Source organism: Balaenoptera borealis, assembly GCF_965194805.1.
Source record: "Balaenoptera borealis genome assembly, chromosome: 19".
NCBI lineage: Eukaryota > Metazoa > Chordata > Mammalia > Artiodactyla > Balaenopteridae > Balaenoptera > Balaenoptera borealis.
This window is the reverse complement of record NC_138878.1, coordinates 55,290,638-55,309,194: the sequence shown is the minus strand read 5'-3', so window position 1 is coordinate 55,309,194 and position 18,557 is coordinate 55,290,638. Positions and strand designations below refer to the sequence as shown.

General features: G+C 51.6%; 1 protein-coding gene across 1 annotated transcript; it reads left to right on the top strand.

Moving 5' to 3' along the window:
- The first annotated feature begins 242 nt into the window (after positions 1-242).
- Positions 243-17,980, top strand: RASGRP4 (RAS guanyl releasing protein 4). Its single transcript, XM_082367051.1, is given in 17 exon segments — positions 243-7,765; positions 7,767-7,816; positions 7,818-8,008; positions 8,425-8,553; positions 8,671-8,716; positions 9,344-9,475; positions 9,581-9,734; positions 10,823-10,996; positions 12,420-12,536; positions 13,378-13,653; positions 15,226-15,306; positions 15,386-15,490; positions 15,580-15,698; positions 15,810-15,954; positions 16,753-16,789; positions 16,892-17,026; positions 17,149-17,980. Coding segments are annotated over 17 exon segments (2,163 nt in total). The 5' UTR covers positions 243-7,735; the 3' UTR covers positions 17,391-17,980.
- The last annotated feature ends 577 nt before the right edge of the window (positions 17,981-18,557 follow it).

Genomic DNA, 18,557 nt, shown 5'->3' with positions numbered 1-18,557 from the left:
ATAGAATCTACTATCTACAGTCTTTTGTGTGCCTGTCACATTTCAGGCCCTGGGCTATGACCTTTTCACTGCATCTCATTAGTTCTCACAACAATCCTGCTATTATTTACATTGTTTAGAGGAGGAAATAAAAATGTGTGGTCCTTGCCACGTATGGTTTTAAGGACACGACCTGAATAAACGAGGTACAACCGCCCCCCCACCGATATCTGTGGGTTTCCCATTTGCAGATTCAACCAACTGCAGATCAAAAACAAAATTTTTTTTAATTCCAGAAATTTCCAAAAAGCAAAACTTGAATTTGCCACAGGCCCGCAACTATTTCCATAGCATTTGCATTGTGTGTACAACTATTTCCATAGCATTTACATTGTGTGTACAACTATTTCCATAGCATTTACATTGTGTGTACAACTATTTCCATAGCATTTACATTGTAATAGGTATTATAAGTAATCTAAAGATGATGTAAATTTTACCAGAGGATGTGCGTAGGTTTATGCAAATACTACACCATTTTATATAAGGGACTTGAGCATCCACAGATTTTGGTATCCAAGGGCGTCCTGGAACCAAACCCCTGTGGATGCTGAGGGATGACTGTAGTTCTCACAGTAATCTTGTGAAGTCAGTACTTGTATGGTGCCCGTTTTCCAGATGAGGAAAGCTGAGCACAGAGAGGTGAAGTAACTTGCCCAAGGTCACACAGAGGCTGAGCCAGGGATTTGAACACAGAGCCAGGGTTCTTAACCATTCCACTATACTGTCTCTATATTTGCATAAAATCTCCCAGTTACAACAAAAAGCCACTTCACCAGGGCCAGGCTACACCCCCCCAGAATTCTAATCCTCTGTCTCCCCAGGGGCTGCCTGAGCCAATGAGGGCCACTAGCTGGGCCACCCTTATGCAGATGAGCACCCTGGGCTTTGTACATAAGGGAGCACTGAGAGGGGCAATCAGCTCCTTCCTGTTCCTGGTCACCTGGGGGGAGGCGGGGCTGGAAGAGGCTTGGGATCTGGGGAGCTGGGGCCAAGGGCGTCTGCAGTTCCCTAAAACTGGCAGCTCTGGGGACTAGAGGCCCAACACAGGATGCCACACACACCTGGACCTCCTGCCGGGCAGGTAGCTTCATGCCTCTAGGCCTCAGTTTCCTCATCTGTCAACTAGACTAATTTAGGATAGTCCCCACTGCTTGGGGTTGTGGAGAAGATTCCATGAGGAAACCGATTAGCGCCTACCACATGGTAACTGATTGATACAGGGATCTATTAAAATTATTATTGGGATTTCCCTGGTGGTCCAGTGGTTAGAATTCCACGCTTCCACTGCAGGGGGCACGGGTTTGATCCCTGGTTGGGGTGCTAAATTCCCACATGCCGCGCGGTGTGGCCAAAAAAAAAATTATTAACATGTAATGGTATCTAATAAGTTATACAAAACAATATCTTGCAGTTCAATAAAATTATACATAAAATGTTAAGGTATAATAGATTGTTACGTGTTACATAGTTAAATATTGATTTATTGATACAACTGTAATGGCACATACGTTTGTACCATATTATTAGATTATATAATGCATAATTATATAATTAGATATTTAGGCTAATATAATTATGTAACACAACGATATGTTTATCTGTCATACACTATATAATGCACACTTGTATATTAAATATGAAGTTTTCCCTCAGAGTTGTATATATAACAGAAAATTATTCTGTGTCATTGTGCATTACATCATAAGATATTAATAGCGTTTCCTTTTTCTGTCAGTCATCATTATGTGTTTTAGGACCTACCCATGTTGCTCTGTGGACACCTGGTCTGTGGCCGCGGGGGTTTTGCAGGCCTCCCTGGTGACTGTCCCCTTCTGTTTATTCCCCCTCCCAGGCTGCCCCCACCGCCCCCAAAATAACGTTGCAGTGAACGTCCTTGTATATGTCCCCGCGTGGAACTGAGGGAGAAGGTCTCGGTATGCACACCCAGGAGCTAACCGTGGGGTCACAGCTCCACGCACACATTTAATTTGACTGCAGCGCCAAGCGGTCCTCAAGAAGGGCTGTCCCCTATCAGTACATAAGTGTTCCTCCGTCCCCAAGGCCCCAACCTCCACTTGGCATTTTTCCAACTTCTAATTTTTGCCAGACCAATAGGATGACTCACTGTCATTTCAATTTGCACTTCCCTGATCTCCTACCAATAATTTCTAGCACCTTCTCAGGTGCCTGTCAAGAGAGTTTTGGGGTCTCCTCCTCACCCTCATCCTCTTTGCCCATTTTTCTATCAGAGCGGCTGTCTTTTTCTCTTGCTGACTTGCAGCTGTCCCTTTTCCATTCTAGTTATTAATCTCTCCTTGATTTTAAACTTTCTCTTTTTTTTTTTTTTTTTGGCCACACCACGAGTCATGCAGGATCTTAGTTCCCCGACCAGGGCTCAAACCCATGCCCCCTGCAGTGGAAGCTCGGAGTCTTAACCACTGGACTGCCAGGGAAGTCCCGATTTTACACATTTTAAATACTGTTTTTCCTCTCTGTCATCTGATATTTGTTCCATGGTGTCCTCATTAAAAGAAATCTTTATTTGGATGTTATCAAATGCATCCTGTTTCTGCCTCATGAGTTCTTGTGGTTTACTTCAGCAGTCTTTTCCTTTGCGGTTGTTGGTGTTATTGTTGGTATTAACCATCCCCGAGGGCCATGAGGGCGGCACACGTTTATACCAGTGCCAGGGACCTTTGCCTGTCTCCCTCTCTGAGGCTCCTCTGAGTCCTGGGGGCCTGGAGACACTCTCCCACTATAAGCTGGGCTCAGCCAGGGCTGTTACATCACCTCATGTAAAGCAGGTGCCGAGGAGATAGGCTGAGAGTCAGACAGACAGCACATCACAGAGAGCACTCTTGAGATCAAAGGAGAGAGAAGAGAAAAGGCAGGTGGAGGAAAACATGGAGAGGGTCTGCAACCATACGGCATGGCGTGGAATGGAAAAGCTAAAGAGAATGGGCTCTGTGCTTGTCTAAATGTTCTGGCCTAAAGAAAAAAATCCATGGTGACTTCTTTCAGTGCAAAAATAGACTGCTAAAAGAGCTTTGGTTGAATGGACTCACTTACTAGGTTTGGCAGAATCATATTAAATACTGTGACCATTAATCCACTCTTGGGTGTCTACCCTACAGAACTGCACACCGCAATGTTCACCGAAAGTCAGGGGCTAGAATGACAGCAGCAGCATTATTCACAGCAGCCCCAAACTGGAAACAACTCAAATGTCCATCACAGGAAAATCAATCAATAAATCATGGACTAATCACATGATGGAAGACTATACAACAACCAAAGGAATGAGCTACAGCTAAATATAACATGGAAGAATCACAAAGACATGATGTTGAATGAAAGAAACCAGGGACTTCCCTGGTGGTCCAGTGGCTAAGACTCCCCACTTCCAGTGCAGGGGGCCTGGGTTCGATCCCTGATCAGGGAACTAGATCCCACATGCATGTCACAACTAAGAGTTTGCATACTGCAATAAACGATCCTGCATGCCACCGCTAAAGATCCCGCACACCGCAACTAAGACCTGGAGCAGCCTAAATAAACAATTATTTTTTTTTTAAAATAAAGAAGCCAGGGCTTCCCTGGTGGCGCAGTGGTTGAGAATCTGCCTGCTAATGCAGGGGACACGGGTTCGAGCCCTGGTCTGGGAAGATCCCACATGCCGCGGAGCAACTAGGCCCGTGTGCCACAACTGCTGAGCCCGCGCGTCTGGAGCCTGTGCTCCACAACAAGAGAGGCCACAATAGTGAGAGGCCCGCGCACCGCAATGAAGAGTGGCCCCCGCTTGCCACAACTAGAGGAAGCCCTCGCACAGAAACGAAGACCCAACACAGCCAAATAAATAAATAAAAATAAATAAATAAATAATAATTTAAAAGGTGCTAATAATTAAAAAAAAAAAAAAAAAAGAAGCCAGACAGATAGTTGTTTCCATTTATATACAGCTCAAAACCAGGCAAAACTACTCTGTTAGAAATCAGGTTACTGGTAACTTTTGGGAGATAGCACTGGGAAGGAACACAAGGGGGCTTATGGGGAATGGAAATGTTCTATTTCTTGATTTGTGTGAATGTCACAGGGGCATATTCGGTTTGTCACCATTCAACAACCTAAACACTTATGATCTGACTCTTTTTTGTACTTCAATTTAAAAATGTGTCAAAAAAAAATGTCAAGCATGACACATTTAGGTAAGCGAAAACAAGCATGCATACTCAAAAGTCTGTATTTCTATGAGCATGTGTCTATGTACTTAAAAGCACAGCCAACAGATCAGATGAAACCCAACCATGTATGATATTGGTCACCCCTGCCTAACAGGGACAGTGGGATGGGGAGGGGGCTCCCCAAGGGTTAACTTCCATCTGCAATGTTTTTATACTAAGATAAGAGTCTTTAAGATTATGTGAGGACTTCCCTGGTGGCACAGTGGTTAAGAATCCGCCTGCCAATGCAGGGGACACAGGTTCGATCCCTGGTCCAGGAAGATCCCACATGCCACGGAGCAAATAAGCCCGTGCGCCACAACTACTGAGCCTGCACTCTAGAGCCCACAAGCTACAACTACTGAGCCCGCGTGCCACAGCTACTGAAGCCCACGCTCCTAGAGCCCGTGCTCCGCAACAAGAGAAGCCAGCACAATGAGAAGCCCGCACACCGCAACGAAGAGTAGCCCCCTCTCGCCGCAACTAGAGAAAGCCCATGCGCAGCAATGAAGACCCCAACACAGCCAAAAAAAAAAAAAGTTTGTGTGAGAATTAAATGAGTTAATATGTTAAGAGCCCTTAGAACAGTGTGTGGTATACAGTAGGTGCTACATAAGGTTTTCTTACAATAAAAGGAATAAAGTGAAAATGTTTTCTGGGGTATAAATGGTATTATTAAAACTAAGCTAGAAATAAAAGAAACATAAGAAGAAATATACAAAATATTGTCTTGTGACTTTCCAATCAAACTGCTGTGCATTATTATACATGAATATGTCCTCATAGAAATATAGACTTTTCTTTTGAGTGTGTTTACATAAATGTGTCATATTAGGCATACTTTTTTTAAAAAACTGCTCTTATTGAAGCTTGACAGTGACAGAACAGAGAATCACGGGTCTGGAGACCGAAAGATGCGGGAGATAGAGAGAGCCCGCTGGGTGATTGGGGGTGGGGGCCGGCAGCACCGGAAACCTCAGCTTGAAGGGATCCCCATGTGGAGGGAGGAGGGACCTTTGGTCTCTCCCCAGCCTCTTCCTTCCCCCTGGCCTGGGGCTGGGTGGGGAGGGGCAGTTCCTCTTTCCTTCCCAAGCACCGAGGAGGCCCCAGCTCCCTAGGGGCTAAGAAGCTGGAGCATTGGTGAGGGGGGAGGAGTTGAGCCACACTCTTAAAAGACCCCTTCCCCTCAAGGAAGCATGAACAGGAAAGACAGCAAGAGGTGAGGGGACCCTTCTCCAAGAGACCAGGAGCGCCCTAAGCCCCTGGGTCTCGCTTGGGCTGCATGGGAAGTCTGGGGAGCTTCTAACGAGGGGCATAGGGTGTCAGGCTACTCTCGGGGCAGCAGCAGGAGCTGGGGGCGCCAGGTGGAAAGATGCTTCAGGGAGTCCAGAGCCAGCTCAGGCTGGGGCTGTTTGCTTGGGCGTCTGTGTCTTATCCTTGCTCTTCTGGAATCTGAGCTGCTCTGATCCCATTCTCCCCGCGCCCTTCACGCCCCCATCCTAATTCCGTAGGCTGGGTGTCTCTGTCCTCCCTGGGGTCTTCTTGGCTGCCCCCAGAACTGGAAACTCCAGACTCCTGCAGGGCCCTGCCCCAGGGGAGGGGAGTGTGACGCAGGGCAAGGCGGCTCCCCGGCCTCTTAAGCAACTCCTAGCTGCTCCAGACGCTGCAGGGGGCAGAGAGTCCGAAGGTAAGGGCCTAGCAGCTGGCTATGCCAGCAGGTTCTGGAATCGGCTTCCTATCACCTGCCCTCCTGTCCTCACAGGGACCGTGGTGGCTGGGTCCATAGCCTAGGCAGCTTCTTCTGCCTCCCCCAGCATGTCTTTGATAGGCAAAGGGTCCCCTCCCTATAGTCTCCAGGAGTTTAATGGTGGAGACCTGGCTGCCTCATTTTCTGGCTGTGTGACCTTAGGTAAGTCACTTACCCTCTCTGTGCCTCAGTTTCTTGTGTCAATAGAATAATCATAGTCCCTCCTCGGAGGGACGCATGAGTCCTCGGTGGTACAGTCTAGACCTGTGGTTCTCAAGCTTGGGCACACATCAGGACCACCTGGAGGGCTTCTAAAACACAGGCTGCTGGGTCTACCTTCAAGGTGTCTGATTCTGTAGGTCTGGGGTGGGGCCTAAGAATTTGTATTTCTCTCAAGTTCCCAGGTGATGCTGTTGGGATTGGTTGGGGACCATGCTTTGGGAACCCCTAAACTAGATAGATGCTCAACCCTCTGCCCGGTACACATTCAGTGCTCAGTAATGCCAGCTGTTACTCGACAACATTCAATACTGATTACCGAGCCTTTATGATGCACCAGGGACATGGCAGTGCCGTTGTTATGGGGGTCTCCCGATTTCTGGTTTCACCCTCATTCCCCATGCCTTGCTTCTAGTTTGCTCCATCACATTCTCTCTCTGCATCTCATATTTAACTTTCTCACCTCTGGCCACTTAAGAGCCTAAGCAAACTAAATCCCTTATTTAGCACTTTTGAAGAGCAAGGCATTGAATGTTCATAATAAATTCTTGGGGAAGGTCCAAAGACGACTCTCATTTTTCACATGAGGAAACTGAGGTCCAAAGAAATTATGTGATTAACACAAAGTCTCACAGCCAGCATAAATTCCTCCAACCCAGTTTTGTCTGACTCTCGTGGAAGCCAAGGCCTTCTGCCTGGATTCTGCTCCCTCCTTCCTCCACCATCCCTGTGTCTCCATTACCCTCTTTCCCCAACTGGAACAAGAGCCTTGGGGAGGCACAGGGCAGAGTGAGGGTTATTTTTAAACTTTCCTTGAAGCTGCCTCAGCCCCTGGGACCGCGCCCAGCTCTGAAGGGCTCGGTGAGGCTACTTTGCACCTATATCTTCTCTCCAGGCTCCAAATCTAGGGACCCAGGCTTGCAGCTAAGACTCCAGTCCCACCGAAAGGCTGGCTTGGGGGAGGGGTGTGTCACCTTAGTGGCGGTCAAGGTGGGGGAGGAGGGAGAGATGGAATCTCAGGGGTCTGCTTCTCTCATTAGGGCTGGGGGGAGGAGGGGGTGGGTGTTGGAAAGCAAAGGGGAATTCTGAGGAGTGCCCCTGAAGGCAGAACCTGCCATGATTCCCCCTGGGGAGCATAAGAATAATTCTGGGGTCTTCTCCTATGATTCCCTGGGAGGTCAGGAGTAACCCGTCTGCCAACAGGAAGTCTCTCCCATGATGTCTTGGGACCCTACAGTCAAGGGGAACTGGGGGACAATGCCTGGAGGAGAGAGCTCTTATGATTTCTGGAGGGTCCTAAGTAGTCCTGGGGGTCTTCTCCCATGATTCACTGGGGGCGGGGGTTCAGGGTAGTCCTAGGGTTTTCCCCCCTGATTCCCTGAAGAGGACAGGCGTGACCCTGGGAGTTTACCTGTAGGAGAAGGCTCCCATGATCTGGACTACTCCTGGGGTTTTCTCCTATGGAACCACGGTAGGTCAGGACTAATGCTAGGACCTTGCCTTTAGGATGCCTTGGGGCTTTGGCGTCAAGAAGAATTCTGGGGGTCTGCCTCAAGGAAGGGGCTCCCATGATTCCCCAGGGAATGTGTCCACAGGAAGTCCCACCAGGAATGCCCGGGGAAGACAGGGGGACGGGGCCGGCCCCGACAGGCCCGCCGCCACAAGACGTGCCCCAGCCCCCGGGAAATCAGCAAGGTCATGGCTTCCATGGCTCTGGGCATGCTGAATGAGGGCGGCTGCAGCGAAGATGACCTGCTGGAGAAATGCATTCAGTCTTTCGGTGAGTGTCCCCTCCCTGGCCAGCCTCCCCAGTCCTGAGGTTGGGCCAAGCACCCACCTCTCTCTGGGCTCAACTTGAGGGGTATAAAATAGAAGCAGGAGTACGTGGAATGAATCTCAATCACTACAGTAGGAATAAGAGAGACACCTACCTGCGTTTCTTTTTCCTGAGCTGCGGGGGGAGGAGGTCTGATGCTATTTCCATCTTCAGTATGACTTGCCAGGCACGATGCTGGTCCATGCACAGTACAGACAAGGAAACTGGAGTGCAAGGAGGCCAGGTTGTTTGCCCAAGTTCATACATGGAGTCACTGGTAGAGCTGGGGTTTGAACCAGGCTGTCCAACCGGCTCTGGAAGCTGTGCAGTCCATTGCCCAGGGGCCATTCTGACACAGTGTCCCCTTCTCCTGCCTTCAGACTCGGCTGGCAGCCTGCGCCGTGGGGACCACATTCTCAACATGGTACTTGCCATGCACAGCTGGGTGCTGCCTTCTGCCCACTTTGCTGCCCGTCTGCTGACCTTATATCCTCCCGGGGCCATGAGCAGTGGGTGGAGGGCGGAGGGCAGAGATGAGAGAGCCTGGTGGGGACGGGGTGAGAAGGCAGGTCTGAGATGCTGGATAACAGAGCCTTGACCGGAACTTAAGTACCAGGAGGCCACAGGGAGCACACAGGAGCTGAGGAGGCTGCAGATCTGTCACCTGGTCAGGTAAGCCTGGGCCAAGACCTACACTCCCATGACCCAATATCCTCACCCTACTGCCCCCCCCCCCAAAAAAAAACACTTCCCAGAGACTACCCATCCTGCTCCTGCAAATCCCACTCTGAGAATCCCCTGGCTTGGTCCCTAAAACCTCCCAGTTCTCTTCCTTTGAACCCTCACCTCTTAGAGACCCCTGACCAGATCCTGTGGACCCTCTCCCAGCTGGTACCCCAAGACGTCCAGCTCAGATTCCTAAAACCCCGACCTCCCATATACCCCAGCCTAGTTTCTAAGACCCCCTCACTCTGTTCCCCCAAAATCTCACCCCTAGAGGCCCCCAACCTAGTTCCTGAGACCCATCCCCACTACCCTGCTTCCTAGCCATCCCACTTCCAAGAGATTCCCCAGTCTATCTGCCATAGATCCCTCAGCCTGTGTTAAGAGGCCCCCAGTCCTACTCCCAGAGATCCTCCCAGCCTGGTGTCTCTCTGAACCCTGGCCTTCCAGAGACCCCCTGCACACATTTAGAGACACCCCCAAGCCCAGCACCTAGAGATCCCTCAGCCCAAGAGACCCCTTTCAGAGACCTGCCTCACCCCCAGCCTCACTCCACCATCTCTAAACCACCCTCAGGTACTGGCTGACCCAACACCCTGAGACAGTGCATCAGGAGCCCCAGTTAGAAGAGGTTATAGGTCGCTTCTGGGCCACTGTGGAACAGGAGGGTAACGCAACCCAGCGGAGCCTGGGAGACTCCGCCAACCTGTGAGTCAGTCCCTTCCCCTTCCCTCCCACCCCCACTCTGCCTTCTCCCTCCACACTCCCACACCCTCCACCCCAGCTCCTCCCCCTGCCTCTCTTTGCCCCCAGGCTGAGCCCCGGTGGCCCTGGCCCCCCTCCCCCCATAAGCAGCCCAGGCTTGGGCAAAAAGCGCAAAGTGTCCTTGCTTTTCGACCACCTGGAGACTGAGGAGCTGGCAGAGCACCTCACTTACCTGGAGTTCCGGTCCTTCCAGGCTATCACGGTAAGGACGCCCCCCCCTCCCAGCTGGGGAGGGCTTGGGGTGGGGTGAGGCCTGGCTGGGGCCAGGCAGGACTGAGGAGGACCCAAACTGTCAAACTTGGGTGCTAGAGGGTCCAGGAAAATGAGTTAAGCTGGCTGAGCACAGAGCCCCGGGTTCAAATCCCATCAGCCCCTTCCTACCTGTGTAACTTTGAACTAGTTTCTCAACCTCTCTGGGACTCAGCTTTCTCATGTGCAAAAAGGAGGTCATAATATTTCATTGGCTGGTTGGGGAAATTAATATGTCCATTTAAAAATGCTCATCACAGTGCCTGGCACATAGTCAGTGCTCAAAATATTTTATTAATTGTTCATTTATTTGAGAAGCATTTAAATTCACTGTGCCTCAGCCCATTACCTGTAAAAGGGGGACTTAGTTCCTGCCTCAAAAGATCAGCGCCTGGTCCAGAGTAAATGCTATATAGTTGAACCATTTGAAATTGCCATATTTTGACATATTTTACCTACCCAAATGGTAATTTCAAATGCTTCAACCTATATATGTGTTTAGCTATTGCCATCTTGCCATCATCGTTTTGAGGGTACTTGGGGATCTGGTTCCTTAATGGGAAAATTTCCTGATTGTACACATACACACACACACAGTGCAGTGGATGTGGGTATGTAATGTTGACTCCTTGAGCAGAACAAATAGAAGTTAGTTTCGTGTCCTCTTCACCACCCTTCCCTTTGCTGACTATATACCAGTCAGGTATACAGTTAAGAGCAATAGACTGGGTTCCCACCCTGACTCGGGCCTGTGTGACCCTGGGCAAATTACTTAGCCTCTCTGTGCCTCAATGACCTCATCTCTAAAATGGGAATAATATAGTATTCACTTCATAGACTTGTTGTGAGGCTATGAGGAAGGGCACAGAATAGTACCCAACTTTCTTTAAACATTTCTCCTCAGATGGGAGAGGGCCATGGTGACCTCAGGGACATGTGATGGCTGAGCTAGGACATCAGAGGTCATGACTGCTTGGGGATGGCGTGTGAGGGGCAGGGCCTGAGCGCGAGGGCCCACCCTGACACCCACCTCACCCCCAGCCCCAGGACCTGCGGGGCTACGTTTTGCAGGGCTCCGTGCGGGGCTGTCCGGCCCTGGAGGGATCCGTAGGTCTCAGCAACAGCGTGTCCCGCTGGGTGCAGGTCATGGTGCTGAGCCGTCCCGGGCCTGCACAGCGCGGGCAGGTGCTGGACAAGTTCATCCACGTGGCACAGGTGAGGTCCGCCCCGCCGCTCTGCCCACTTTCTGAGCACCTGCCCCGCGGGGCTCCCGGACGGTGACGTCACCATCTCGTGGCCCCTCCCGAATGCATCACGCCCCACCCTGGCCGCGTCCCCGCGGCCTCAGTCCTGTCGTTCTAACCCGGGACTGTGACGGCACTTCTTCCCTGGCCTTGATTTCACCACGTCCAACCCGCCCTGGCCCCACTCCTTGGTCCCAGACGTGGCAGTTGACGACGTTCCTCCTGACCCCGTCTCACAAGCCCAATGCCCGAATATTCTATCCGCAGGGCAATGAAAGAGGAGACTCTTTCTTGCCCGCACCTTTGCGTCATCCCTACCCCGGTCCCTAGGCCCCAGCTGTTCCTTTAGGACAGTGACAGCATCCGTCCCCATCACTTCAGGTCTCCCTTGGCCCGCCCTTTCTCTTCACCTTCCCCCCTTTCCTCCTCCCCCTTTTCCCCTCTCCTTTCCCCCTCCCCCTTCTCCCTCCCCCTTCCCCCTCCTTTCCAGCTATGTTCCCTCCCTTCTGGAGAAAAGGGAAGCCTCCTTCCCCCAGCGTGGCCACGCCCCTTTGCGTACTTCCTCGCAGACCACGCCCTGCCTCTGGCGTCTTCCATCTCCTTGCTTCCCCTGTCCGGCCCGACAGACCAGGGTGTTTTGGCATCTACATGGGGTCTCCCCGGTCTGAGCGTCTTCCATTCCTCCCTGGCCCCACCTTCTTCCCCAGCAACCTCCGCTCTTCAAACCTGGGAAAGGGGAGGGCTGACCTCACACCTGTCTCTCATATCTACCTGACCCCTCTGTATCACTCTGGACGATTTCACCTCTGCCCAGCTCCCAACTCCTGCCCAGAACCCAGGCCTGCTGGTCTCCCCTCACCTGGCTGACTCCCAGTGCAGAGACCGCCTAGTTGTCTGACACCCTAACATCTGTCTGAATCCTCCACACCTGGCTGACACAGACCTGTTGAGTCCCCAAACCCGTCCAACACCCCATACTTGCCTGACTCCCCCCACTTTTTTTTTTTTTTTTTTTTGGCCATACCACGTGGCATGCGGGATAACAGTTGTCCCACCAGAGCTCCAGCTCATGTCCCGGCAGTGGAAGTACACGCTGAGTCCTAACCACTGGACTGCCAGGGAAGTCCCTGACTCCCCCCACTTTTATCTGACCTCACATTAGTCTATCATCTGCCGGTCTATCATCTGCCAGACCACACACATCTGTGTGTGATGCCCACATACCAGCTTGTGGCCCACTCCTGCCTGACACATCTCACCTATCTGATGCTTGCAGTGGCCCATCCCCACACATGCCTGACACCCCAACTCAATGGGGATGCTGTCATTTGAACCCCCAATTTGCCTGTCCTCCATGTGGTACCCACCACTTCTGCATCACCCTCCCTTCCTAGAGGCTCCTCCAGCTGCAGAATTTCAACACGCTGATGGCAGTCACTGGGGGCCTGTGTCATAGCGCCATCTCCAGACTCAAGGACTCCTACACCCACCTGAGCCCTGACAGCACCAAGGTGAAGTCCCACTGCCCTCCCCAAAGTTCCAGTGGTCAATTATCCTGAACCCACACACTTTTCCCCAGCCCCCTCCATCCCTTCCCAGGGGCCCTGGAGCCACCCAGAGGCCTTCTGCTCCTCCAAATCCGACAGACCCCCAGGCTTTGTCCTCTGTCATTCTTCCTCCCTCCTCATCCATGGTGCTGACCTCTCTCTACTGTGTGTCTGGTCCTGAGCAGGACTGGAGGGAGACAGATAAGAGATGCTAGCAGAGAACTGGCAGTCCAGGTGGGGAGTGAAATGATGCCCCCAGGGATGCCAACATTTGGGCCACCCATGGGAGGAGCATGGGTTGGGGGTGTCCTGAAAGTGTCTAAGGAGAGTGAATCATTCATGAGTCTGGTGTGTGGCTGAGGTCAGGATGTGGCAGGATATTGGGCTGGAGATGCCGGGGCAGGGGCGGGGGGAGATCCTGTTGAGCCTTTTGCAAGCTCAACTAAGGTGTCTGGGCTTTATCTAGAGGGCAGTGAGGAGCTAGGAAGCGTTTGGGAATGCTGAGAGCACCCATGATCAGATTTGGGTTTTTGAAAAATCACTCTAGCCTGGGGAATGGGAGATAGTGGGGCCTTTCTGAGATGGGGGCCCAAGTGGAAGAGCAGTCTGGGGAGATGCTGAAGCCAATGTGGGACATGGAGGGGCTTGGGGAGAGGTCCAAAATGCCATTGGGCCCCTGGGGGGGTCCAGAGCCACACAGGACGCTGCTAGGTACTCCGCTTCAAGGAGCTAGGGGAACAGAACTGGCCTCCCCGATACCATGCCGCTCCCCCACCCCAAAAAAAAACATGCCCCTCCCACACAGGCCCTGCTGGAGCTGACTAAGCTCCTTGCTGCCCACAACAACTACGCCTGTTACCGCCGCACCTGGGCTGGCTGCACTGGCTTCCGGCTGCCTGTACTGGGTGTGCATCTCAAGGATCTGGTGTCCCTGCATGAGGCCCAGCCTGACAGGTTGCCTGACGGCCGCCTGCACCTACCCAAGCTCAACAGCCTCTACCTGCGGCTGCAGGAGCTGGCAACCCTCCAGAGGCAACACCCCCCCTGCAACGCCAATGAGGACCTACTGCATCTGCTCACGGTGAGCTGCCCTGAGCTGCCCAGGCTGAGCTCCCAGAGGCTGCACCTGCGGGGTACTGAGATTTAGGGTCTTGGGTGGGTGAGGGTCAGGATAGAACAGTAGAATAGCGCTGGAATGCATGGGCTTTGAAGCCAGAGCTTCTAGGGTGTTTTTATTTTTGTTTTTTTCTGTGTGGTCTTGGGCAAGTCACTTAACCCCTCAGCCTCAGTTTCCTTAACTACAAAATGGGAATACGAATAGGACCTACTTCAGAGAGTGGTTGAAAAGAATCAGTAATATAATTCATATAATTCACATTAAGTACTTAAAATAGTATCTGGAACACAGTGAGCTCTATACAAGTAATGCACTTTTCCCCCAGTTCCCCCAGCAACTCAAGTATCCATTGATCTGAGCTCCAGAATTGCTTTGGGCTTTTGCACTCCTGAACTCCACGGTTCTGAGCTTCTCATGCCATTAGTCCAAAATTCCAAGTTTAATCATATCCAGGAATCTAAGCAAAAAGCTAATAACAGTTATTGACCACTTATTATGTGCCAGGCACCATATTAAACAGTCCCCAGAGAGCACTTCATTCCATCCTCACAACCCTACGAGGAGGGGATCCTTATTGTGTCCATTCTACAGACTGAGAAACTGAGACCCACAGAGGTGAGGTCACTTGCCCCCTGTCCCACAGCAGGCCAGCTTCAGAACATGTATTAACTATCACACTATGTCCTAAGACTGCAAGTGTGCGATTCTGGCTATATTTTATTTTACATAGATGGATAGATAGGTAGATAGATGATAGATAGATAGATAGATAGATAATAGAGATAGAGAGGTAGAGATATATATATTTCATTCTAAAGAACTATAAATTGAGAGAGACTGGGATTCTGAGGACCAGGTAGTCTAAGACTGAAAAGCTGACTTTCAGATCCTAGGACAGGACCACCTGCAAATTGAAAATGTGGGGCTCCTTGTTTGAAATTATTAAGAATTTCAAGATGGTGACAGCAGGGCATTAAATGAAGTGGAGGCCCCTCTAAGCGTGGGGCCTGCCTGTGAAGCTGGTCCTGCCTCAGGATGACTGGTGCCTAAGCTGCTCTGCTATGCTGACTCTAAGAGGCCATCAGCCCAAATATTTATTGAGCATCTGCTGTGAGCCATGCACTATTTTAGACAGTTAGGCTCACAGCAGTGTGCAACATCAGAAAAAAATTGCTGTCTTGTGGGGCTGACTTCCTAGTGGGGGAGATAGCCAGTGAAAAAAGTAAATAAGTAAATCATATGGTCTTTTAGATAATAAGTGCGATAGAGAAAATTAAAGCAGAAACAGGCATGGAAAGTGACAGGGGTTTGCAATTTTAAATAGGATCAAAAGAGCCTCAATGACAAGATGGTGTTTCTGGTCTAGGGGACCGGCGGTGTGCAGAGCGAAGGGAGGCTCAGTGGGAGAGGGGACCATGGGGGTCCCAGGGAAGAGGGGCTTTGGAAAGAGGAGGAGATTGGGGGTCCAGGCAGGCATGGGCTGTAGGTAGGAGGATAGAGACAAGGAGGGTCCGTAACGCCCTGCCCATCCTCCAGCTTTCCCTGGATCTCTTCCACACGGAGGACGAGATCTATGAGCTTTCTTACGCCCGGGAGCCCCGCTGTCCCAAGAGTCTGGTGAGACCCCAGCCCTGACCTCTGACCTCCAGCCCAAGCCTCTGCAATGACTAACTGTGACCCTCTGTCCCTGCCCCAGCCACCCTCCCCCTTCAAGGTGCCCCTGGTGGTGGAGTGGGCCCCTGGCGTGACGCCCAAGCCCGACAGGGTCACGCTGGGTCGGCATGTGGAGCAGCTGGTGGAGGTGAGGAGGAGCCCTGGGCGGGAGGAGGGATCTAAGACCGTGGGGCCCCTGACTCGGCCTTACTCTCCCCTTCCCATGCTCCTCCGAAGTCTGTGTTCAAGAACTACGACCCTGAAGGCCGAGGCACCATCTCTCAGGAGGACTTTGAGCGACTCTCAGGCAACTTCCCCTTCGCCTGCCGCGGGCTTCACCCACCCCCCCGCCAGGGGTAGGTGCTCCCGACTCCTGGGTTCCCTTAAGACGAGGACCTGGGGTATCCAGGACTCCTGGGTCTGGGAGAAAGGGGCCAGTCCTGCTGAAGCGCAGTCTCTCCCCCCAGGAGTGGCTCCTTCAGCCGAGAGGAGCTGACAGGGTACCTGCTCCAGGCCAGCGCCATCTGCTCCAAGCTGGGCCTGGCCTTCCTGCACACCTTCCAGGAGGTCACCTTCCGCAAGCCCACCTTCTGTGGCAGCTGCAGTGGCTTCGTGAGCACTCCGCCCGCTGTCACCCTGAGGGACCCCTGGAGCGCCCTAACTCCTCACAGCCTGGGCTGGAAAAGCCAGCCCTGCCCTGGAGCGCTCACATTCCCCAAGCCCCGGATAATCCCCAAATTCCAGAAAATCCTCTAGCCTCAAATAATCCCCATATTTCACAGCAACCCTAAACAATGGATATTCCCTACATCTTGGATAATTCTGAAGTCTAGATAATGCTCGATTCCCAGACAATCCCCATCCTGGATAACTGCCAAACCCTGGAGAATCTACAAACACGACTAGATTATCTCCAAGCAGAATCAATCTCCAAGTCTCTAGACCCCAGATAATTCAAACCCTGGATAATTTCCAAATTCAGGGTATCCTCAAACTCTGTATAATGGACAAATCTCTCAATCTCAAACCAAGAGCAATTCACAAACCTTGGATTACTTTCCAAATTTACTTTTTCATTCATAAATATATACTGGGCCCCTGCTGTGTGCGCCAGGCACAGTTATAGGCTCTGGGTGGGTGGGAGCACAGGAGGAAACAGAACAGACACAATCCCTGCCCATAGAATTTATGCTTTATTAATTCCAAATTTTGTCCAATTCTCCTATCACAGATGACTTTCCAAACCTGAGATAACCTCCTAATTCCTTTAGTCTCCCAGATCCCACATAAGCCTCTAGCCTTGAAAACTTCCAAAGCCTGAATTGTTTCCTCCAGACAGACCCCAGCCCCACCCCAATCACAGCCCTCCTTCCCCTAGCCTAGGTAACCTATTCTGCTTTCTCTTCCCAGCTTTGGGGTGTCACCAAGCAAGGCTACCGCTGTCGGGGTGAGCGGGGCATGGGTAGGGGGAGGGAATCCAGGACCCGTGGGCTGGAAGAATAGAGGACACAGACTGGGCCTCTGGCACTAACCTCTGAATTTCCCCCAGACTGTGGGCTGTGTTGCCACAAACACTGCAGAGACCAAGTGAAGGAGGAGTGTAAGAAGAGGCCAGGGGCCAAGGGCGACGTGAGCCCCCCAGAAGCCCCTGTCCCACCCACACCAGTTCCCCATGCCGGCTGTGGTAAGACCCAGGGTGTAGCAGTCCTGGGAAGGGGGCCTGGTGGATGGATGGAGATGAACTCCAAGGTCATGAGGTCTTTCCTACCATACCCACATCCCTCCCATCCACACGCCCACGAACAGGCTCTGAGGACAATCTCTCCTACACGCTATCCCTGGAACGTGAGACCGGGTGGCACGTTTGCCATGCTTGGACCCAGACAGAGCCCTCACATCCCTCCTGGGAACCAGAGACGGTGAGGAGGAGCTGCCCATACCCACAACTGGATACAGGGAGACCAGCCTATTTGCCTGGGGGAACCCAGACAGATTTGGGGAAGCATAGGAAAGTTAAAATATGCAAAAGTCCTCAATTGCTTGGGTAGGAGGGCATAGATAGTGGTTAATTTTTAATGTTAATAGAAAAATAGAAATTACAGTATGTTGTAGGGAGGGGAAGGGGTAACCACTAGTAGAAAAGAAAAGGGAGTTTAGGAAGAAAAAAAGAAAGACAACTATAAGATGGCTAGAATAAGGCCAACTATATCAGACACTAATAGAGGAATAAATGCCACGATTCAAAAGTGGGGACTCTCAGATTGAGCTAAAAGAAAATCCAGAGGGGACATTCATCCATCCACTTTAACAAGTCTGGGTGAGGCTCTCCCCCTGCAGTGAACCATCCCCTGGACATCGTGCACTCCCCACGTCACCCAGTGTCTTCCTCCTTCCAGGTCCCTCTGCCAGCGACGGCCCCATCACCCACCCAGTCCTCCAAGCTGAGTTCCTAGACGTTGCCTTGGTCTGCTCTCTCCCCACTCCCTCCACCAGAGTCAGTCTCGAGTCCTGTTATTCGGCCTCCAGGCCTCCAGCAGAACCCCCAAAGGCATCGCCTCCTTCCCATCCACACTGCCTTCGTTGAAGCATCCGTCGTCTCTTACTCCGAAAGAAAGTTACTTTCTTCTTTTGCATCAGAGTGGCTATAAATCGTACTCCCTTTTCTTGCATTTAATATCTGTGCAGCTCTGTGTTGGATGCATTTAGACCTAGGTATCATCTCGCCACCTCCTTAAATCTCCATTTTACAGATGAGGAAACAGGCTCAGTGAAGTTAAACTGCTCACCCAAGGTGGCAGAACTCCTAAGTGCTGGAGACAGGACTCACACCCAGGTTTGCCTGCCTCTAAAATGGAAGCTACTGACCAATATGCTACACTGATGTCAGCATGGGTCAGGAGGGGGACGGTACAGGGTGGGTAAAGTTCCAAACTCTGGAGTTCCAGAGATGGGACAGAAGGCCAGAGAAAGGGTGGAACAGGGAGGGAGCCTTTGAACACCTGAGTCCAATCACATCCCTCCTCTGCTCAGAGCCCTCCCATGGCTTCATCTCACTCAGGGGAAAAGCCAGAGTTCTCACTGTGGCCCACCCAGCATGATCTGCCCCCATCACCTCTCCGACCTCCCCTCCCACCACTCACCCCCTCACTCATCCTGCTTCAGCTACACTGGCCTCCGATGGTCCCTGATCATGCCCCAAAATACTCCTACCTCAG